This window comes from Monodon monoceros, unplaced genomic scaffold (genome assembly GCF_005190385.1).
Source record: "Monodon monoceros isolate NGI ecotype Baffin Bay Population unplaced genomic scaffold, NGI_Narwhal_1 Super_Scaffold_9, whole genome shotgun sequence".
In the NCBI taxonomy this organism is placed as follows: Eukaryota; Metazoa; Chordata; class Mammalia; order Artiodactyla; family Monodontidae; genus Monodon; species Monodon monoceros.
The window spans coordinates 38,603,426-38,620,762 of NW_021703786.1; the positions used below are offsets into that span (position 1 = coordinate 38,603,426).

Here is a 17,337-nt window from a genome sequence, read left to right on the forward strand (position 1 = left end):
GACACACCTCCCGCACAAGCTCTGTATCCCTGGGCCCCCTGCTCCCCAGATGAGACCCTCCCGCTGCTCAGAGCCCTTCCCGCCCCCTAGGTTGGCGATTTGGGACCATCCATGGGCGTGTGGGCCGCTTCCCTTCCGAGCTGGTGCAGCCTGCAGCTGCCCCCGACTTTCTGCAGCTGCCTGCAGAGCCGGGCCGGGGCCGCGCTGCCGCCGTGGCCGCTGCCGTGGCCTCCACTGCCGCGGCCCGGGAGGTGGGCCGCAGGAGGGAGGTGAGAGCTGCCCGGGGCTGGGCCGAAGGGTGGACACAGCAAGGGGGTCAGCCTGACTGTGGAGGTGGAGGGGAGGGGCTCAGCCAAGAGCAGGCCACCCTGGGGCCCGGCAGCCTGGTTGAGCTAGCCAGACGTATGACCTATTGGGATGTGACCGCCCCCCCATGTGACCAGAGATGGCTGGAGGCATGGCCAGGGGGGGGGGGGGGGGGGGGGGTCAGCGGAAGGGTTGTGACCAGGCCAATGGGGCAGGACCAGCCTGGGCCGGCCAGCAGGCGAAGTCCACCTGGGCCGGGGCGGGGCGAGGTGAGGGGGGCAGGTCCAGTCCTGTGGCACAGAGCTCGCCAGGGTGGAGAGAGAGGAAGCAGTGAGGGGTAAGGGTCAGCCGGACCAGGCCACTGGGGAGGCAGTGGGCCCACATGAGAGGGTCTGGGCACAGTCAGCCGGGGGTGGCATTGGACCCGCTCTGACTGGGCAGGGTGCGGCGGCTGGCCCTCTTGCAGGGTCCCCCAGTCAGGGCTGGCTCCGCGGACCGCAGGGAGGACGGCCTGGCTCTCCCACCGTACACAATGCTCGAGTTTGCCCAGAAGTATTTCCGAGACCCTCAGAGGAGACCCCAGTGAGTGGTGGCCCCACGCCGCATCCCCACCCTGGGGAGGGTCTCTCTGGGGCTTCTTGCAGCCGCCCAAGCAGGAGGCCCCAGTTCTGGGGGGGGATGAGAAACCCTGAGGTGTGAGGCCCGCCTGCAGCCTCCACTTCGGGAGCCTTGCTGCCCGGTGGGCTGACACTGAGTCAAGCACACTCCAGGTGGGAAGGGGTGTAGCCAAAGCTTGGAAACAAGACTGGTCAGTAGTGTCCGCTTCCTGTTGCAGGGACGGCCTCAGGCCGAAATCCAAGGAGGGTCGGGAGTCCAGAACCTTGGAGGACATGCTTTGCTTCACCAAGGTGTCTAGCCCCAGGCCCCCTCTGTAAAATGGTGGTACAAGAGCCCCCTCCCAGGCCTGTGGGCCAAACAGCCTTGTCCCCAATGGGACCCAAGCACTCAGCACCCCGAGGGCCCGCGTTCCTCCCGGGGGCAGTGTCTTCCCTAGTGGCGTCCCGGCTGCCTTTTGGTGGTGTGGACCCTCCTGTTGTAAGAGGAGGCACCAAGTGGCCCTCCCCTCCTCCCCCTCCTGACCCAGTCCTCCCATCACAGACCCCGCCCCCATGACAGCCCTTCCCATCAAGACCCCGCCCCCTCCCGACCCAGCCCCTCCCATCAAGACCCTGGCCCCTGGTCACCCAGCCCCTCTCCCCACAGACCCTGCCCCCTCCTGACTCAGCCCCTCCCATCACAGACCCCGCCCCCATGACTCAGCCCCTCCCACCAAGACCCTGCCTCCTGGTGACCCAGCCCCTCTCCCCACAGACCCCGCTCCAGGACTCCCTCATTGAGCTCAGCGACAGCAGCCTCAACAAGATGGCCACAGACATGTTTCTAGGTGTGGGGGTGGGACTGCAGCCAGGGCTCTGGGCCAGGTGGGACCCCGCACTGTGACCCCTGCTCACCACCACCCCTTCCCTCAACTCAGATGTGGGGCCCCTGCAGAGAGGAGGAGCCTCCCCCTCCTCCTCTGGCCACAGCCTCCCGGGGAGGCGTCCAACCCCAGGGTCCCCAAGGGGGGCAGGCAGCTGGGGGTCTGGTGGCCCGAGTGGGACAGGTGTTTCCTCCAGCTGTGATGCGGTTCATGGGGGACGCCTCGCTGAAGGGTCAGAGTGAACTGGACGTGCTTTGCACCCTCCTGAAGGTCAGTCCCGCTGACTGCTGGTGCTCCCTTGCCTGCCCCGTGGCTCAGTTTCCCCATTTATCAACAGAGTAGCAGGACTTTGGGGAGGGAAGCTCTCATGTGGCCCAAAGAGGAATGCATCCCACTGGTGGGGAGGGGTCTGGGGAAGGGGCACCGGGCCCATCTCCAAGTGCCACCCTGTTCCTGTGTGCTGGGCGTGTGACCTGTGACCTGGCCCGCCCTCCTACAGCTGTGCAGGGACCATGAGGTCATGCGGGACGAGTGTTACTGCCAAGTTGTGAAGCAGATCACAGACAACACCAGCACCAAGCAGTGAGTGTCTTCCCCTCCCCCAGCGCATCCATGCTCCAGGAGGGGCCAGGTCAGCCTCCGGAGTCTCTCCCCCTGTCTCTCCCTCACTTCATAGACAGAGCGTGCTCGGTCTGGGACAAGCTCTTTCTTGTCTCTGAGCTTCTGTTTCCTTATCTGGAAAATGTGGTGATAATGTGCGAGTCCAGGTTTTTGGTTGCAAGTGACAGAAACCCAATTAAATCTAGTTTAAGCAAAAGAGGGTTCAGGTAACTGAAAAGTCTAACATAGGACCTCAGGCACAGCTGGATCCAAGTGTCATCAAGAAGCAGTCCTTCTCTATATCTTGGCCCTGCTTTCTTCTGTGTTGATATCATTCCCAAGCAACATATCCCATAGATTGGAGAGAAACATTTCCCAGCTCAGCAATCCCAGGGAAAGCAAGACTGACCCAATATTTGCAGCAAAAATTCCCAAATCCAGTCTTATTGGTCCCATGCCCATCCCTGAGCCAACCACAACGGCTGGACGATACAGAGCTCTGATTGGCTAGACCTGGGTCATGTGCCTGTCCCCAAACCAATCACCATAGCCAGAGGGAGGCTGAACTCTAACTGGCCAGACCTGGCTCCCACACCCTTCCCTAAACCAGTCGCCGTGGCGGGGGGCTGCGGTGTTCTTGTTGGCCGGTCCTGGCTCTGATACGCATCTCCAAACCACAGGGACCGGGGAGGGGTGGGTGGTTTCCCAAAGGAAGCCCAAGTGCCGTCCCTAGACGCCGGAGGTCCCCATAATGAAACCCTCACACCAGGGCAGCACAAAGGTGAGCTTCCGTGTCCCGCACACGACCAGCACACAGTGGGGACCCAAAGCGTGTGCCACCCTCCCGTCCACTTGCTCGCATCCCCCAGGAATTTCAGAGCCACTCAGCACGTCCTCCTAACCCCTCTCTCCCAGCCTTACCTGCCAACAGCTCTGCACAGGGTCCCCCAACCCTCCCGTCACCCAGAGAGATGCCCCCGGGGAAGGCTTGTCTTTTGGCCGGGGGTGCGGGTGGGGGGCTCGTCCTCTGCCTTCCCTACCTCCCACCTGGATTCTCAATAGAACACAGCTTCTGCACGGCTCTGGGCCCGCCGGCCCTGCTCTCACTGGGCAGGGAGGAGGAGCCTCCTCAGAAGATGAGCCGCCTGAGAGTGGGAGAGACTCCTGGCGTGGCACCGTAGTGCAGCGGCCGCCTGCAACGTAGCCCCATGTGTGTCCTTGCAGGGACAGCTGCCAGCGAGGCTGGAGGCTGCTGTACATCGTGGCTGCCTACCGCAGCTGCTCCGAAGTCCTCCAGCCACACCTCGTTCGCTTCCTCCAAGACGTGGGCCGGACCCCAGGCCTGCCCTTCCAGGGTGAGGGGCCAGCGGGCGGGGAGTCAGGGCCAAGGGCTTGTCTGTGTGAGGACCGGCCGGACAGCTGGCCGAAGGGCCTGTCCCTTCACAGGTGCCCGGGCAATGTTTACTAACATCAGTCCATCCCCAAACGTTTGTGGAGGTCCCGCAGGGGCTGATGCGATGGGTTGTCTGATCTGATGGGGGGGAGGATGGCGTATCAGGGAAGGCTTCCCAGAGGAAGTGTTGCTCTGGGTCGTGAGCACATGGGAGGGGTTTCTAGGTAGGCTGAGTAGCAGGGGTGAAGGCCCGGAGAGGAGGATGTGTGGCATGTGGGAGTGGAGGCGGAGGAGGCGGCAGGGCCCTGTTTCTCTGGTCTTTGGGAATCAACAGGGGTCTTGAGAGGGTTCAGGCAGGGGCGCCAAGGCTGGTGGCAGGGTCTTGGCCTTTTCCCCTTGGATTTTGGAGGAAAGGGGCCACTCCTCAGCCTCAGCCCCAGCCTAGCTTCCAGAGCAACCCCTGGGTCCCCCTAAGAGAGAGGCCGGGGCCCCTGTGGTTACCACGGCGGCCGTGAAGGAGACGGGGACCTCACTCTCTTTGTTTCTGAAGACTCCTCTTTGACTCAGGCCGCAGACTTCCCTGGACTCAGAGGTGAAGAGACTCAGCTCCAGGGAAGGTGGCAGAGTGGGCCCAGCCCTCTTGACCCCTCCCCAGAGCAGGGCGAGGGCACTGCTTAGCCCAGAGAGATGGGGAAGCAGATGGTGGGGCTTCTGCACTGGGGTGCTGCGCACAGCTGCGTCATCTTAGGCACACACAGCCTGCGGGGGACAAGCCCCGAGTCACCAGCTGTCTGCGGGGCTCATGGATAAGCAAGGCGTGCGGGCCTCCACTGCGTGGGATGGGGTTCAGGTCCAGCTCTTACACTCTGGCTCTTGACCTTGGGTAAATCACTGCCCTCTGAACTGTCTCCTCAGCCGCTGAAGGGAGAGCAGACACACGGCCCCACCCTTCTACCCGCCCCCCCCTTGGACTCAGGGCTGGGGCCAGAGGAGCCCCTTTCTCCCCTGCCCACCCTGGGCCAGGCCCTGACTCCCGTTTCTGCAGGGATCGCCAAGGCCTGTGAGCAGAACCTGCAGAGAACGCTGCGCTTCGGTGGCCGTCTGGAGCTCCCCAGCAGCATGGAGCTTCGGGCTATGTTGGTGAGCATTGGGGCGCTGGGGTGAGTGAGACAGCCCGGCCCAGAGACCCTGTCACGCGCACTCGCCGGCCCTGCCCGGTCCCTGTCGGGGACCCCCACGGAGGGGACAGCAGCTGGCCCAGAGCCCTGGCCCGGCCTTTCCCACCTCCCCAGTCTCCTCACCCCAGGCCGGCCGCAGTTCCAAGAGGCAGCTCTTTCTTCTCCCCGGAGGCCTTGAGCGCCATCTCAAGATCAAAACGTGCACCGTAAGTGACGGGATGTCTCCGTCGGGCAGGGACCCCAGCCTCCCGGGTGGGCCCCCAAGGGTGCTGAGCCCCCCAGGCTCCCCCACTAGGCAGGATTTATCTCTCAGAGGAGCAGCCTGAGCCTGGGGGAGGTGGGACCTCCAGCTCAGGATCAAACTGCAAATAAGAGACAGGCCAACTCGGAACCCGAGTCTCTCAGACTCCAAAAGCTGTGCCCTTTCCTGCATGCGGCTGGCTCCCAGGGACCTCGGGGATCCTCGCCTCTGCGCAGGTGGTCTGGGTGGCCTCGGGGGCAGAGGTCGCCAGGCCAGTGCAGCCTCACGCTTCCCTCGCCGCAGGTGGCCCTGGACGTGGTGGAGGAGATCTGTGCTGAGATGGCTCTGACCCGCCCCGAGGCCTTTGATGAGTACGTCATCTTTGTTGTCACCAACCGAGGTGAGTGGCCAGAGGCCAGAGGGTGCGGCATGCTGGGCCCACGCCCACCACCCCCACTGTAAGGCCCAGGTCAGATGCCACTTCCTCCAGGAAGCCCCTAGGCCCAGGTAGAGGGACCTCTCTGCCCCGAGCCCCCGCAGCCCCACGTCTGCCCCTCTCTGCTTCGTCCTGTGTGAGCTTGCCTGGCCCGTCAGATCGCGAGTTCCTGGAAGACAGGGCTCCCCTGATGCCTCCCTCTGCCCCTCGGGCCACTCAGTGGGCCCTGCCCTCAAGGAGGATGAGACTTGATAGGATGCGACTCCTGGACCCACAAGTGCAAGTACTTTTTCCTGTCTCTTAACGCCTTAATAGTGGCCGTAAGGGCCCCCACCCTTGGTCTCACCTGGCCCTTCTCAGTTCAGCCGAACCCCTTCCCCCTGCAGCCCACCTGCTGTAGGCTGTGGCCTTGCTTCCTGCCACCAGCCTGTCAGTTCCATCCACCTCCAAACCAGCTCTCCCGCTGCTGCCTCGGCTCCGAACCATGTATCCTCAGCCCTGCTTGCCCGGAGTCCAGCCAAGACACAGGGGGAGGGGAAGGCAGTAACAAAATGATCCCCAAAACTGAATTTATGGAGCAGAGGCTATGTCGCAGGCACTGCTGAGAGCATGTCATCCTATAAACTGCTTTAATCCCCACCACAACCATATGAAATGAGACGGTTATTGTTCCCATTTACAGATGGGAAAACTGAGGCCCAGGGAGACTGTATTAGTCTCCTGTTGCCGCCATAACAAATCAGCACATACTCATTGGGTTAAAACAACACAGGTTTATTATCATATGGTTTGAAGGTCAGAAGTCCTGAAACCAGAGTGTCCTTAGGGCTAGCTCCTTCTGGAGACTCTGGGAAAGAGTCTCTTTCCCAGCCTTTTCTGCTTCTAGAGGCGCCCACATTCCTTGCCTCACGGCCCCTTCCCTCATCTTCAAAGCCAGCAGCGTAGCATCTTCCAGTCTCTCCTTCTTTAAGGACCCTTGAGACTACACTGGGTCCACTTGGGTACCCACAATAATCTCCCCATCTCAAGATCCTTAATCACAATTTCAAAGTGCCCTTTGCCATGAAGGTACATATGCACAGGTGGCGGGGAATAGAACGGGGACATCTTTGGGGTCAGGCTGTTATTCAGCCTGCCGAAGAGATTAAAGGACTTATCCAAGGTCACACAGTTGGGATTTGAACCCAGACTGTCTGGCTTCGAGAGTCTGGACTTTATCATCGTGCCACCCCGCCCCCCCCCTTTGGTAAAATTTTACCGAAGGTGTGGGATGGAAGCAGAAATGTCAGTTCAGGAAATGAAAACTTAAGCCTCTCGTACAGGCTGAGACCCGCTCAGTGCCAGACCCCACCGTCCTCCCCACCCGCCCCAGGAGACCGGCAGGGGGTTCTCCCCTGAAGGAGCTCTTCAGAAAGGCATCCACTGGCCCTCCTGACCTGAGGCCTCGTGTGCCCCTCCTTGTCCCCAGCCCTCCTCTGGAAAGGGGCTAGGCTTTCTCTGAGCACCACGCAGGGCACTTCCCTAGAACTAGGCAGGCTGTAGTTTGCGGTTACAACCTGCACAGACACAGGCACCCTGTCCCATAAACGTGCTCTTCTTTACTGGGGATGCAGTGGCCCAGAGCGGGGAGGGGCTTGCCGCTCGTACCCCAGCCAGCTGCCCCCGGCTCCCCACAGGCCAGCACGTGTGCCCGCTCAGCCGCCGCGCCTACATCCTGGACGTGGCCTCGGAGATGGAGCAGGTGGATGGTGGCTACACGCTGTGGTTCCGGCGCGTGCTCTGGGATCAGCCGCTGAAGTTCGAGAATGAGCTTTATGTGACCATGCACTACAACCAGGTCAGCGCACGGGCCGCTCTGAGGCTCTGGAACTTTCCGGGCTCCCCCGGGCCTTGGCGTTTGAGGCCTTCATGATTCGGGCCCCGAGGCGTCTGCTCCCTGCGGGCTCTGCTTTCTGAGTCTTCCGGCGAGGCTGCCCAGATGGCACCGCTTCAGGAGGCCACTCCGTCCTCCTTCCTCTGGCTCTCCTCCCGCGCTGAGCACTTGGCCTGTCCCTCGCTGACAGGCTTTGCCTGGCCTTGTCATTTTCGTGGTGCTGCCCCTCCCCTTTGAGACTTGGTCGTCTAAGTCAGGGTCGTGGGGTTAACAAAGCCTGGTTCTTCCTCTTGTGCCGACACTTGCGGATGTGCTTGGACAGAGAGCGCGTGCTTCTCTGGAGCTGGTGCTGAAGCTACGGCCGTTCCGAGTCCAAATCCGGCCACTGGGCTCTTGTGCCTGCGGGTCAGCCAGCGGCAGCCTGAGGACTTGTGGAAATGGGACCCCAGGTCCTGCATGCTGCAGGCGGGTGCCAATGCTTCCCGGGGTCCTGTGGCTTCCCGGCCACGCCCTCCCAGCTCACCGTCATGTGTCACTCCTCCCAGAAGCCCAGGGAAGTGACAGGCCACCCTCCCCCGGAAGCGAGTGGGGCTGGAACCACTCAGCGTCTGTGTCTGTGCCTCCCCAGTTGCCTGCCCAGTGCCTGGCCGCCCGCGGACCCTCACCTGCATCACCCCGTCCCCCGCAGGTGCTGCCCGACTACCTGAAGGGCCTGTTCAGCAGCATGCCGGTCGGCCAGCCCGGCGAGCAGCAGCTGCAGCAGGTGTCCAAGCTGGCCGCACTGCAGCACCGAGCCAAGGACCACTTCTACCTGCCCAGCACGTGAGCACCCACCCAGCCCAGCCTGTCCAGCTGGGACCCCACCTCCGGGCACGACAGGTCGCTTGCAGCTGGTAGTAATAGCTCAGAGCAAACTGAGTGATAAAAAGCTTTCGGGACACACACCCTGTGGTCCAGGAAATACACATGGCCCCGCAGAAAGATTTGGCCATGGAAACGTTCACCGTTCAACGTTTTCCGACGACAGGGAATTCCTTAAAAAAATTGTGGAGGGACTTCCCTGGTGGTGCAGTGGTTAAGAATCCGCCTGCCAATGCAGGGGTCACGGGTTCAAGCCCTGGTCCGGGAAGATCCCACGTGCCGCGGAGCAACTAAGCCCGTGCGCCACAACTGCTGAGCCTGCACTCCAGAGCCCGCAAGCCACAACTACTGAGCCCGTGTGCCACAACTACTGAAGCCCACGCGCCTAGAGGCCCTGCTCCACAACAAGAGAAGCCACCGCAATGAGAAGCCCACGCACTGCAACCAAGAGTAGCCTCCGCTCGCTGCAACTAGAGAAAGCCCGTGCACAGCAACGAAGACCCAACACGGCCAAAAATAAATAAATTAATTAAAAAAATAAAATTAAAAAAAATAAAAGATCCTGCGTGGCACAACTAAGTCCCACTGCAGCCTAAATAATAAATAAATATTAAAAAACAAATTGTGGGCGTCAGGCAGCCTTTAAACTGATGTTTTCGAAGAGGCAAGACATCAGTCATCCCAGGTTCTCCATCTTCGGGCCTTTTTACTCTTTTTTTTTTTTTTTTTTAACAAAGTAATTAATTAATTTATGGCTGCATTGGGTTTTTTTTTTTAATCTGGCTCCTTAATTAATTAATTAATTTATTTTTGTCTGTGTTGGGTCTTAGTTTCTGTGTGAGAGCTTTCTCTAGTTGTGGGAAGCGGGGGCCACTCTTCATCACAATGCATGGGCCTCTCACTATCGCGGCCTCTCTTGTTGCGGAGCACAGGCTCCAGACACGCAGGCTCAGTAGTTGTGGCTCATGGGCCCAGTTGCTCTGCGGCATGTGGGATCTTCCCAGACCAGGGCTCGAACCCGTGTCCCTTGCATTAGCAGGCAGATTCTCAACCACTGCGCCACCAGGGAAGCCCTATTGGGTCTTTTGTTGCTGCGCACGGGCTTTCTCTAGTTGCGGCGAGCAGGGGCTACTCTTCGTTGCGGTGCCTGGGCTTCTCATTGCGGTGGCTTCTCTTGTTGCGGAGCACGGGCTCTAGGTGCACGGGCTTCAGTAGTTGTAGCACGCAGGCTCAGTAGTTGTGGTGCACGGGCTTAGTTGCTCCGCGGCATGTGGGATCTTCCTGGACCAGGGCTTGAACCCGTGTCCCCTGCATTGGCAGGTGGATTCTTAACCACTGCACCACCAGGGAAGTCCCCTACTCTCTTAAAAATAAGACCCCAAAGGGCTTTTGTTTCTGTGTGTTGTATCTATTCATATATTTACACTATTCAAAATTAAAACTGAGAAACGATTTAAAATATTGACTTAGTAAGTAATTAAAAATAGGACACCCCGTGTTAATATAAAGGCGTATATGGGATAATTATAATACAAATAGTGGAAGGTAACATTACACATTAATATAAATAAGTTATGAAAACATAAGTGTATTTTCCCAAAAACTCCAGTGAGAAGAGCGGCACTATTTGACATTCTGCAAATCTCTGTACCATTTGGCGTGACAGACGGCAGCTGGTGCCTGTCTCTGCCTCTCTGTCAGTCTGTTGTGATCTCACGTGTCACGTAGCCTCTGGCGGACTCCACCATGCACTTGTGAGGGAACGAGAGGGGAGAGCAGATGACCGCTTAGGTTCTTAAGGAAGTGGCGTTGCCCTCCCAGACCCTCGGCCACACTATGAGAGCCCCTGGTGTGAACCAGCGTAGGGAGGGCAGTGGAGTGTGGACAGAGGATGTCCCGGTGCCCAGCACACTGTAAGGGCTCAGCACCCAACTCTCTTTCCGTGCTGTCATTTTAAGGGGAAAGTGCAGGAAGCACAGAAAGGTATCATCCCAGCCCTGGAGAAAGACAGTTGTGGCCTTCCTACTCTTTGCAAGGCACTCTGCACACATTGTCTCAGCTAATCTCCCCAGCCGCACTTTTTAATTTTTTAAATAAATTTATTTATTTATTTATTTATTTTTGGCTGCGTTGGGTCTTTGTTGCTGCGCGCGGGCTTTCTCTGGTGGCGGCGAGCGGGGGCTACTCTTCGTTGCGGTGCGCGGGGGCTACTCTTCGTTGCGGTGCGCGGGCTTCTCGTTGCGGTGGCTTCTCTTGTTGCGGAGCACGGGCTCTAGGCGCACGGGCTTCAGTAGTTGTAGCATGCAGGCTCAGTAGTTGTGGTGCACGGGCTTAGTTGCTCCGCGGCATATGGGATCTTCCCGGAGCAGGGCTCGAACCCGTGTCCCTTGCGTTGGCAGGTGTATTCTTAACCACTGCGCCACCAGGGAAGTCCCCAACCGCACTTTCTTTACCCCTTTTACAGATGAGGAAACCGAGGCCCAGAGAGGGGATATGGCTTCCCCAGCTAATAGGTGGTAGGACCAGGATCCAGACCTGGGGAGACTGGGTCACATGCCAGGCTCTTACCCAGCAGAGCAGAGAGGAAAGATATTGCCTGGAGGGTCTTTTGGGGGGTTCCCCTGACGTTCCCCCTTCCCCAGTGTGCAGCCCATGGCAGCCGGGACCGGTATTTGTTGCTTTTTTTCAGATGTCCTGAGACACAGGGCTGCCCATCCAGCATGTGTCAGGGGGAGGCCTGGCCTGGTGGGCCCAGTGCTCTGTGCCCTCCGGCTCTGACCAGCCACTGGTGGTTGCTTTGCTGCCCTGATACTTCCCTCAGCGTGTGCTTCTCACCCCTTTGGCCTGGGCTTCTCCCTGGGGCGGGGGCTACAAAGGACGAACCCACCTTGGGTTCAAGCCTCGGCCCGGACCGGTCACTGTGTGACCTTGGACTGGCTGGTAAACTTCTCAGAGCCTCTGTTCCCTCCTCTGCAAACGGGGAGCCTGGTGGTACTGGCCAGCGGTTATTGAGCACCTGCTGTGTGCCCAGGCACTGAGTCAGCCTCACTCCGAAGTGAGTGGGGGTCCAGGAGGTTTAAAGCCTGGCAGCACTCAGAGCGACCTTTCCCTGCACGCCAGGCGCGAGGCCCAGGAGTACATCCCGGCCCAGCTCTACCGCACTGTGGCCGCCGCGGCGTGGCTCAGCCTGCTCGGCCAGCACCAGCAGCAGATGCAGGCGCTCAGCCCCCACCAGGCTCGCGCCCAGTTTCTAGGTGAGAAGGAGTCCGGGCTGGGGAGGGAACCGTGGGGGCCTGGTTGAGGAGGGCGGGGTGGAGGCACCTTTGCCTTTGTACAGAGGCATTTTTGGTGCCAGCTTTCGGAAGTCCTCACCGGGGCCCCACCTAGGCTGGGGGCCCCGGCAGGGAAGGAGGGGGTCCTGAGGCCGGCAGCTGGACCGGTGGGAGGGGCCGCCCGAGCAGGTGGGGGGGCGGCACTGAGGTGCCTGCGTCACCTGCCCGCCCCTCCCCCGCCCCAGGCCTCCTCAGCGCCTCGCCTATGTTCGGCTCCTCCTTCTTCTTCGTCCAGAGCTGCAGCAACGGCGCGGTGCCCGCCCCCTGCATCCTTGCGGTCAACCAGAATGGCCTTAACTTCCTCAGCACCGAGACCCACGTGAGTGGCCTCAGCCCAGCCCCGCCCCCCCCGGGGGTGGGAAGTCCAGCTCCACTGCTTACACCTGCGTGACCTCGGGCGGGGCTCCTTGCCTGTGCGAGCCTCACTGCCTCACCTGGGATGCAGGGCTGTTGTCAAGGTGAAAGGAGGTGAAACACAGGCCAGCGCTCAAAGCCTGTGTTGGTCTGCTGGGGCTGACGGGGCGGGGCTGGCGGGGCTTCAGCAACAGAAATTGTTTTCCTGGTGGTTCTGGGCGGTGGACATCTAAGATCAAGGTGCCCGCAGGGTTGGTTTCCTCTGAGGCCTCTCTCCTTGCTTGTAGATGGCCGTCCTGCCCGTTTCCTCACATGGCCCTTTCTCTGTGCACATCCCTGGGGTCTGTGTGTCCCAATTGCCTCTTCTCATAAGGACAGTGGTCCCGTGGGATGGGAGCCCACCCTAACCTTCCCTCTTCAAAGGTCTGTCTCCAGATTCTGAGGTGCTGGGTCAGGGCTTCAGCATATGGATTTGAGGGACACAATTCAGTCCAGGACAAAAAGGATCTGCTACGCCTATTCTTAGTTCTTCCCCCGGGAGTGGGCCCTGAGATGAGGGCTCCAGGGCAAGTAGCTTACGTGGAAACACTGGAGCGAGGAAGTGAGACCAGGAGGAGGGTCGTACCCTGGGGGATACACCTGGGGAGGAGCGTGTTAGCAAGCAGGTTCCTGCTGTGGGGACTGGCGCTCGGTTCAGCGGGGAACACGGCCCTCAGAGGATGCCCCCCATCGTGCGGGTCGGGGAGCTGGGTTGTCTGTCTGCTGTGGCCTGTTGTTCGTGATGGGGTGCTGACTCTCATCACTCTGGCTATCCCTGTGTGGGAAGCTTTTGCTCCTGGGGCCGGAAAGAAAGCTCCAGACCAAGAGGGGTGGGTGTGAAGAAGCAGCCTTGATGTGAAGGCATTTCCTGCATCCCTAGATTGCAAGCATTTAGAGCAGTGCCTGGCACGCCGCACATGCGTGCATCAGTATTTGTTGAAATAATTTCACAGGTGAGAAACTGAGGTCCAGAGAGGTAAAGTAGCTTGCTCCGGATCACACAGCAAGTCACTGGGGAACTAGTCCTCAAACCGAGCTGAGCTGTCACGCCACCTACGGATCTGACCTCCAGCGGTGGGGTAAGGCTGGGTGAGACTGTTGCACCCCCAAACCTGTCTGCCCCCATTTCCCCCAGGAGCTGATGGTGAAGTTCTCCCTGAAGGAGATCCAGTCGACGAGGACCCAGCGGCCCACGGCCAGCTCCAGCTACCCGTACGTGGAGATCGCACTGGGGGATGTGGCAACCCAGCGCACCATGCAGCTGCAGCTGGAGCAGGTGGGCCCCGCCTGGCAGCCCGGCTTGTCACCCGGACCCCCACTCCCTCATTCCGCTCGCCAGGCTTTTCTCTGGGTCTGGCTCCAAGATGGGTCAGGTCCTAGCCACGTCCCAGGGAACATCCAGCCCAGTGCAGGGGACAGAGCTAACCCAACACCTCACAGAACTGTGGGTCATGAGGGTGGTCTACCAGAGAAGCATCTTGATGGTGGGATCATGGGAAAGGGCGGGCCCAGGTTGTTTTTAGAACAGTGAGGAGTTTGATGGGGAATTGGCGAGACACAGCCAGGGAAGGGCAGGTCTTAAGGGTCCTTGAATATAAAGCTAAGAATCTGGGGCTTCCTCCTGAGGGCACTCGGGAGCCATAGAAGGTTGGTGGGAGGGCAGGACCCAGGCAGTTTGAGGACGTTCACCTGGGCTGAGGCTCGGAGGATGGATTGTTGAGGTTGAGGGGTGGAGAGTGGGGTTCCCATGTGACAGGGAGGCCAAGGCCCAGCTGCCCTGGACCTTTCTCCTATTTGCAGCAACTGTGGCGGCTCCTTAAAAGCTGTGGCTGACCTCTAGGTCAGTCAAGTCCAAGTCTCGCAGTGCCCAGGGATGGGGCAGGACCAGAGTTCTCAGCCCACTGGAGAGAGGGGACTGAGGTCCAGAGCAGGGGTAGAATCGGGGCTGGGCCCACACGTCTGGGCCCACCGCACCCGCTCAAGATGTGGGCCCAGGACCACTTCTCACGGCACGGCCTGCCTTGGTGGGGCTGCTATCCCAGGGCACGAGACAGGGGCTCCCACTGCCCCAGCCCTGCCTCTAAAGGAGGAGCCCCCCGCCCCGGGATCAGTGTGCTTCCCACTGCTCCCCAGTCCTGCTCCTGCTGAGGTCACCCCCACCCTGGCCTTATCTGTGGCTCAGCCTGCTTCCCAGAACCCCCAGTCTGAGCTCCCACCACAGCAAACCCACCTCCTCGGGCCTGCCCGTCCGTTGCCCCTTGGGCCCCTTTTCTGGAGAGCCCTCCCCTGGACGACTTCTAACTGGTGCTGAGTCCGGTTCCCCCTCCCCAACCCCGGCACCCCTCTGACCATGAGGCTTCCAAAGCCAGCTCTGCTGAGACAGCCCCTTATTTCTCTCTCCTGCCCTGACCCCCTCAACATTGCCCTTGGAGACCAACAGGCCTCTGCCCTCACCTCTCACCCTTGCAGGCCCTTGGGCCCCCAACCCAGCAGCCCTTCCCGTCCTTGCCCCCTCCTCTGAGTACCCCCATGGCCTCCGCTCTCATCCCTCCCCTCTGCTTACCTGCCCCCTCCCCGCCCCGGACCCACTGTACTCACTGCCCCCTCTCTCTACCTGGGACACACTTGCCTGCGTCACGGGGCTCCCCCCCTCCCTTTGTTCGGGTTTCAGCACAAACGTCACCTCCTCCTAGAAGCCTACCCTGACCCTCCTCCCCGGTAGTTCACTCTCTCCGCCTCAGCAGCCCTCATATGGCTTGGAAATCACTTAGTTATTTGTTCCCAGATTGTCTGTCTCCCCACTAGAATGTCAGCCCCGAGAGGGCGGGGCAGGGCAGGGCTGTGTCCAGCTTGTCCCCACGGTGTCCCTAGCACAGCCCCGCTGTAGCCGGTGCTCAGGAAGTGAGTGGGTGGAGGAGGAGGCCTCTCCGGCTTCTCCGCTTGCTCCCGGTGCCCTCCCCACCCGCGACCTCTTTGCGTTGCCACCTCTGCTCTGCCTCTGTCATGCATGTGTAGAGGACACATTTAATAATCATTCATTCTTTCAGTGTATAACCAGTGAGCATCTCTACGCAGCAGGTTCTGCACTTAGCTGCAGAGATACTGAGCAGACCCTCCAGCCCTGGCCCCCACAGAGCCCCAGGTCTCAGGGGTGTGACAGACATCAAAGCCTCTCTAATAAACCGTGATCAGTGTGGGGAGGGTGTACCCGTGCTATCCAGGAGGTAATCAGCGAGGGCTTCCAGGAGCAGGTGATGTCTGAGTGCAGCAGTGATCCTGCCTACCTCTGACAGGCTGTGTGAGGGCATCTGGAAGCAACCCAGCTTCTTATTGAGCCCCAGTTTCCACACCTGCCAAGTGGGGCAGCATTCCCAGTGAGGCCTGGAGCGCTGCAGCCTGGGGGTGGGAGGATGGCGGGTGGGGAGGAGCCCACTCTGATCTCATTAGCCGAGGTGGCCCCCAGGGTGTGGCCTTGGGTTCAAGTCCCACCATCCCCAGCTGTGAGGTCTGGGGCAACTGGCTTCAGGGCTCTGGCCTCAGTTTCCTCACCTGTGGAATGGGCTCTAAGAATGTCTGACTCATAGGGACACTGCAGGGACTGGGAGGGGTGGGACATGGGGGGCTCTTGGGACAGTGCCTGGTCCTCAGTTGCCACCCAGTAAGTGCTGTCCTCCTTATTTTTACCCCCACTCTGGGCAGCTTCCCAGCCCCCAGGAAGCGCCTGGGGAGATTCCGGCACTGGCTGTGGTCTGAGAGACCAATTTTCCACAGTCCCCGCTGCCTGCCCCGCCCCCAGCAGGTGGGAGCCCTGAGGCTGGGTCACAGCTCATTCTAGGCTGTGGGCGCCAGGTGGTAACCAGGGCAGCAGCACGTGGTTAGAAACCATTTATTGATGGGGCTGATAGGTTTCAAGTCTAGAGGATTCACGTGTAGTAAAATCTCATAGCATCCTCCCCATGGCTCCGAGAGGCAGGCCCTGGTAAACCGAGCCCCCAGGGGTGAGACCACTGAGGCTCAGAGAGGTGCAGTAACTGGTTTCAGGTCACACAGGCCACATGCAGCAGAGCTGGCAGGGGCACTGCTCTCCTCCCGGCTCACCCCTTCCCACCTGCAGCCTGGCATTCCTCCTCTTAGCTGCTCGTGGGCCACCCAGGGCCCTGGGGAGGTGGGGATGAGGGTGGGGCCCACTAGTCCCGCAGGAGGCTGGCCTCCATCTCTCTCCCCTCTCCCGGCCACATCTCACCCCAGGTGAGAGCTGGGAAGTGTTGGGCCTTTCACCGTCTCTCCTGCAGGGCCTGGAGCTGTGTCGCGTGGTGGCCGTGCACGTGGAGAACCTGCTCAGTGCCCGTGAGAAGCGGCTCACGCTGCCCCCCAGCGAGATCACACTGCTCTGACCCAGCCCCCAGCCCCCAGCTGCCCTGTGCCAGGAGGCTTGCTGTGTGGTCCCAGGGGAGTTACTGGGAACCTTAGGGGAGACCAAGAGGCAGTAGGTGGCGTGGCGCAAGCCCCCAGGAACCTGAGAAGACTGATCCAGCGTTGGGATGGAGTTGCAGTGTGCAAACTTGGGTCAGATGGCAGGAGGGACTTCCAAAGACTGACTAGTGGGGCCTCCTGCCACCTACCGCTGTGGCCCTGCTCCGACTCCCCCTGCGGCAGGGAAGCCCCACACCAGTAGCCTAGACCAACTGAACCTGCGTTTGCTTTCCTTGGGGTCTGATGTTCAAATCTGCTCCATGTCCCTGCCCCGGCCCCTCACATGTCCCCCTGTCAGGTGCCCCTGCACTGCTGCTGAGCTTGGGTTCCTGACTCTTGGTCATTTCTGTGCAAATAAAAGGTACGCCTGGCAGCCTGTTCTCCATATGGTTGTTGAGTGACTGGAAAATGAGTCTGAGGGAGGAGCCAGGAGGTTCAAAAAATACTGATTAATTATAATTGCTATGAAATCATTTTATTCTGCATTATCGTGTTTATAAAATTACACTGGTGATGAAGCAAAAGGGCAAAACGTTAATAAGTAGCCAATTTGGGTAAAGGTGTGTAGGAATTTTTTGTTCTGCTTTTGCGACTTCTGTAAGTTTGAAATTATGTTAAAATTATAAAGTTATATAAATTGCATTAAAAAAAAAAAAACAAACAGAGCCAGCTCTGTTCAGGGGGACCTGGGCCTCCAGCAGAGACATCTGTCCTTACCTCTCCCTGCGGGCCCCTGCCCCTCTACCCCACACTCCTTGGGTAGCCCTAACC

At 59.8% G+C, this 17,337-nt stretch overlaps 1 protein-coding gene across 1 annotated transcript in view; it reads left to right on the forward strand.

The window, feature by feature from the left end:
* MYO15A (myosin XVA) overlaps positions 1–17,004 on the forward strand; it is a 50,512-nt gene extending 33,508 nt beyond the window's left edge. Inside the window, exons 52-67 of the mRNA XM_029212055.1 lie at positions 91–269; positions 773–888; positions 1,142–1,214; positions 1,678–1,750; positions 1,983–2,056; positions 2,286–2,368; positions 3,611–3,741; positions 4,825–4,919; positions 5,086–5,163; positions 5,502–5,598; positions 7,311–7,471; positions 8,196–8,329; positions 11,489–11,622; positions 11,886–12,019; positions 13,229–13,369; positions 16,386–17,004. Of these exons, the coding sequence (XP_029067888.1) occupies positions 91–269; positions 773–888; positions 1,142–1,214; positions 1,678–1,750; positions 1,983–2,056; positions 2,286–2,368; positions 3,611–3,741; positions 4,825–4,919; positions 5,086–5,163; positions 5,502–5,598; positions 7,311–7,471; positions 8,196–8,329; positions 11,489–11,622; positions 11,886–12,019; positions 13,229–13,369; positions 16,386–16,487 (1,805 nt within the window). The 3' untranslated portion in view covers positions 16,488–17,004. The remainder of the gene's footprint in view (positions 1–90; positions 270–772; positions 889–1,141; positions 1,215–1,677; positions 1,751–1,982; positions 2,057–2,285; positions 2,369–3,610; positions 3,742–4,824; positions 4,920–5,085; positions 5,164–5,501; positions 5,599–7,310; positions 7,472–8,195; positions 8,330–11,488; positions 11,623–11,885; positions 12,020–13,228; positions 13,370–16,385) is intronic.
* The last annotated feature ends 333 nt before the right edge of the window (positions 17,005–17,337 follow it).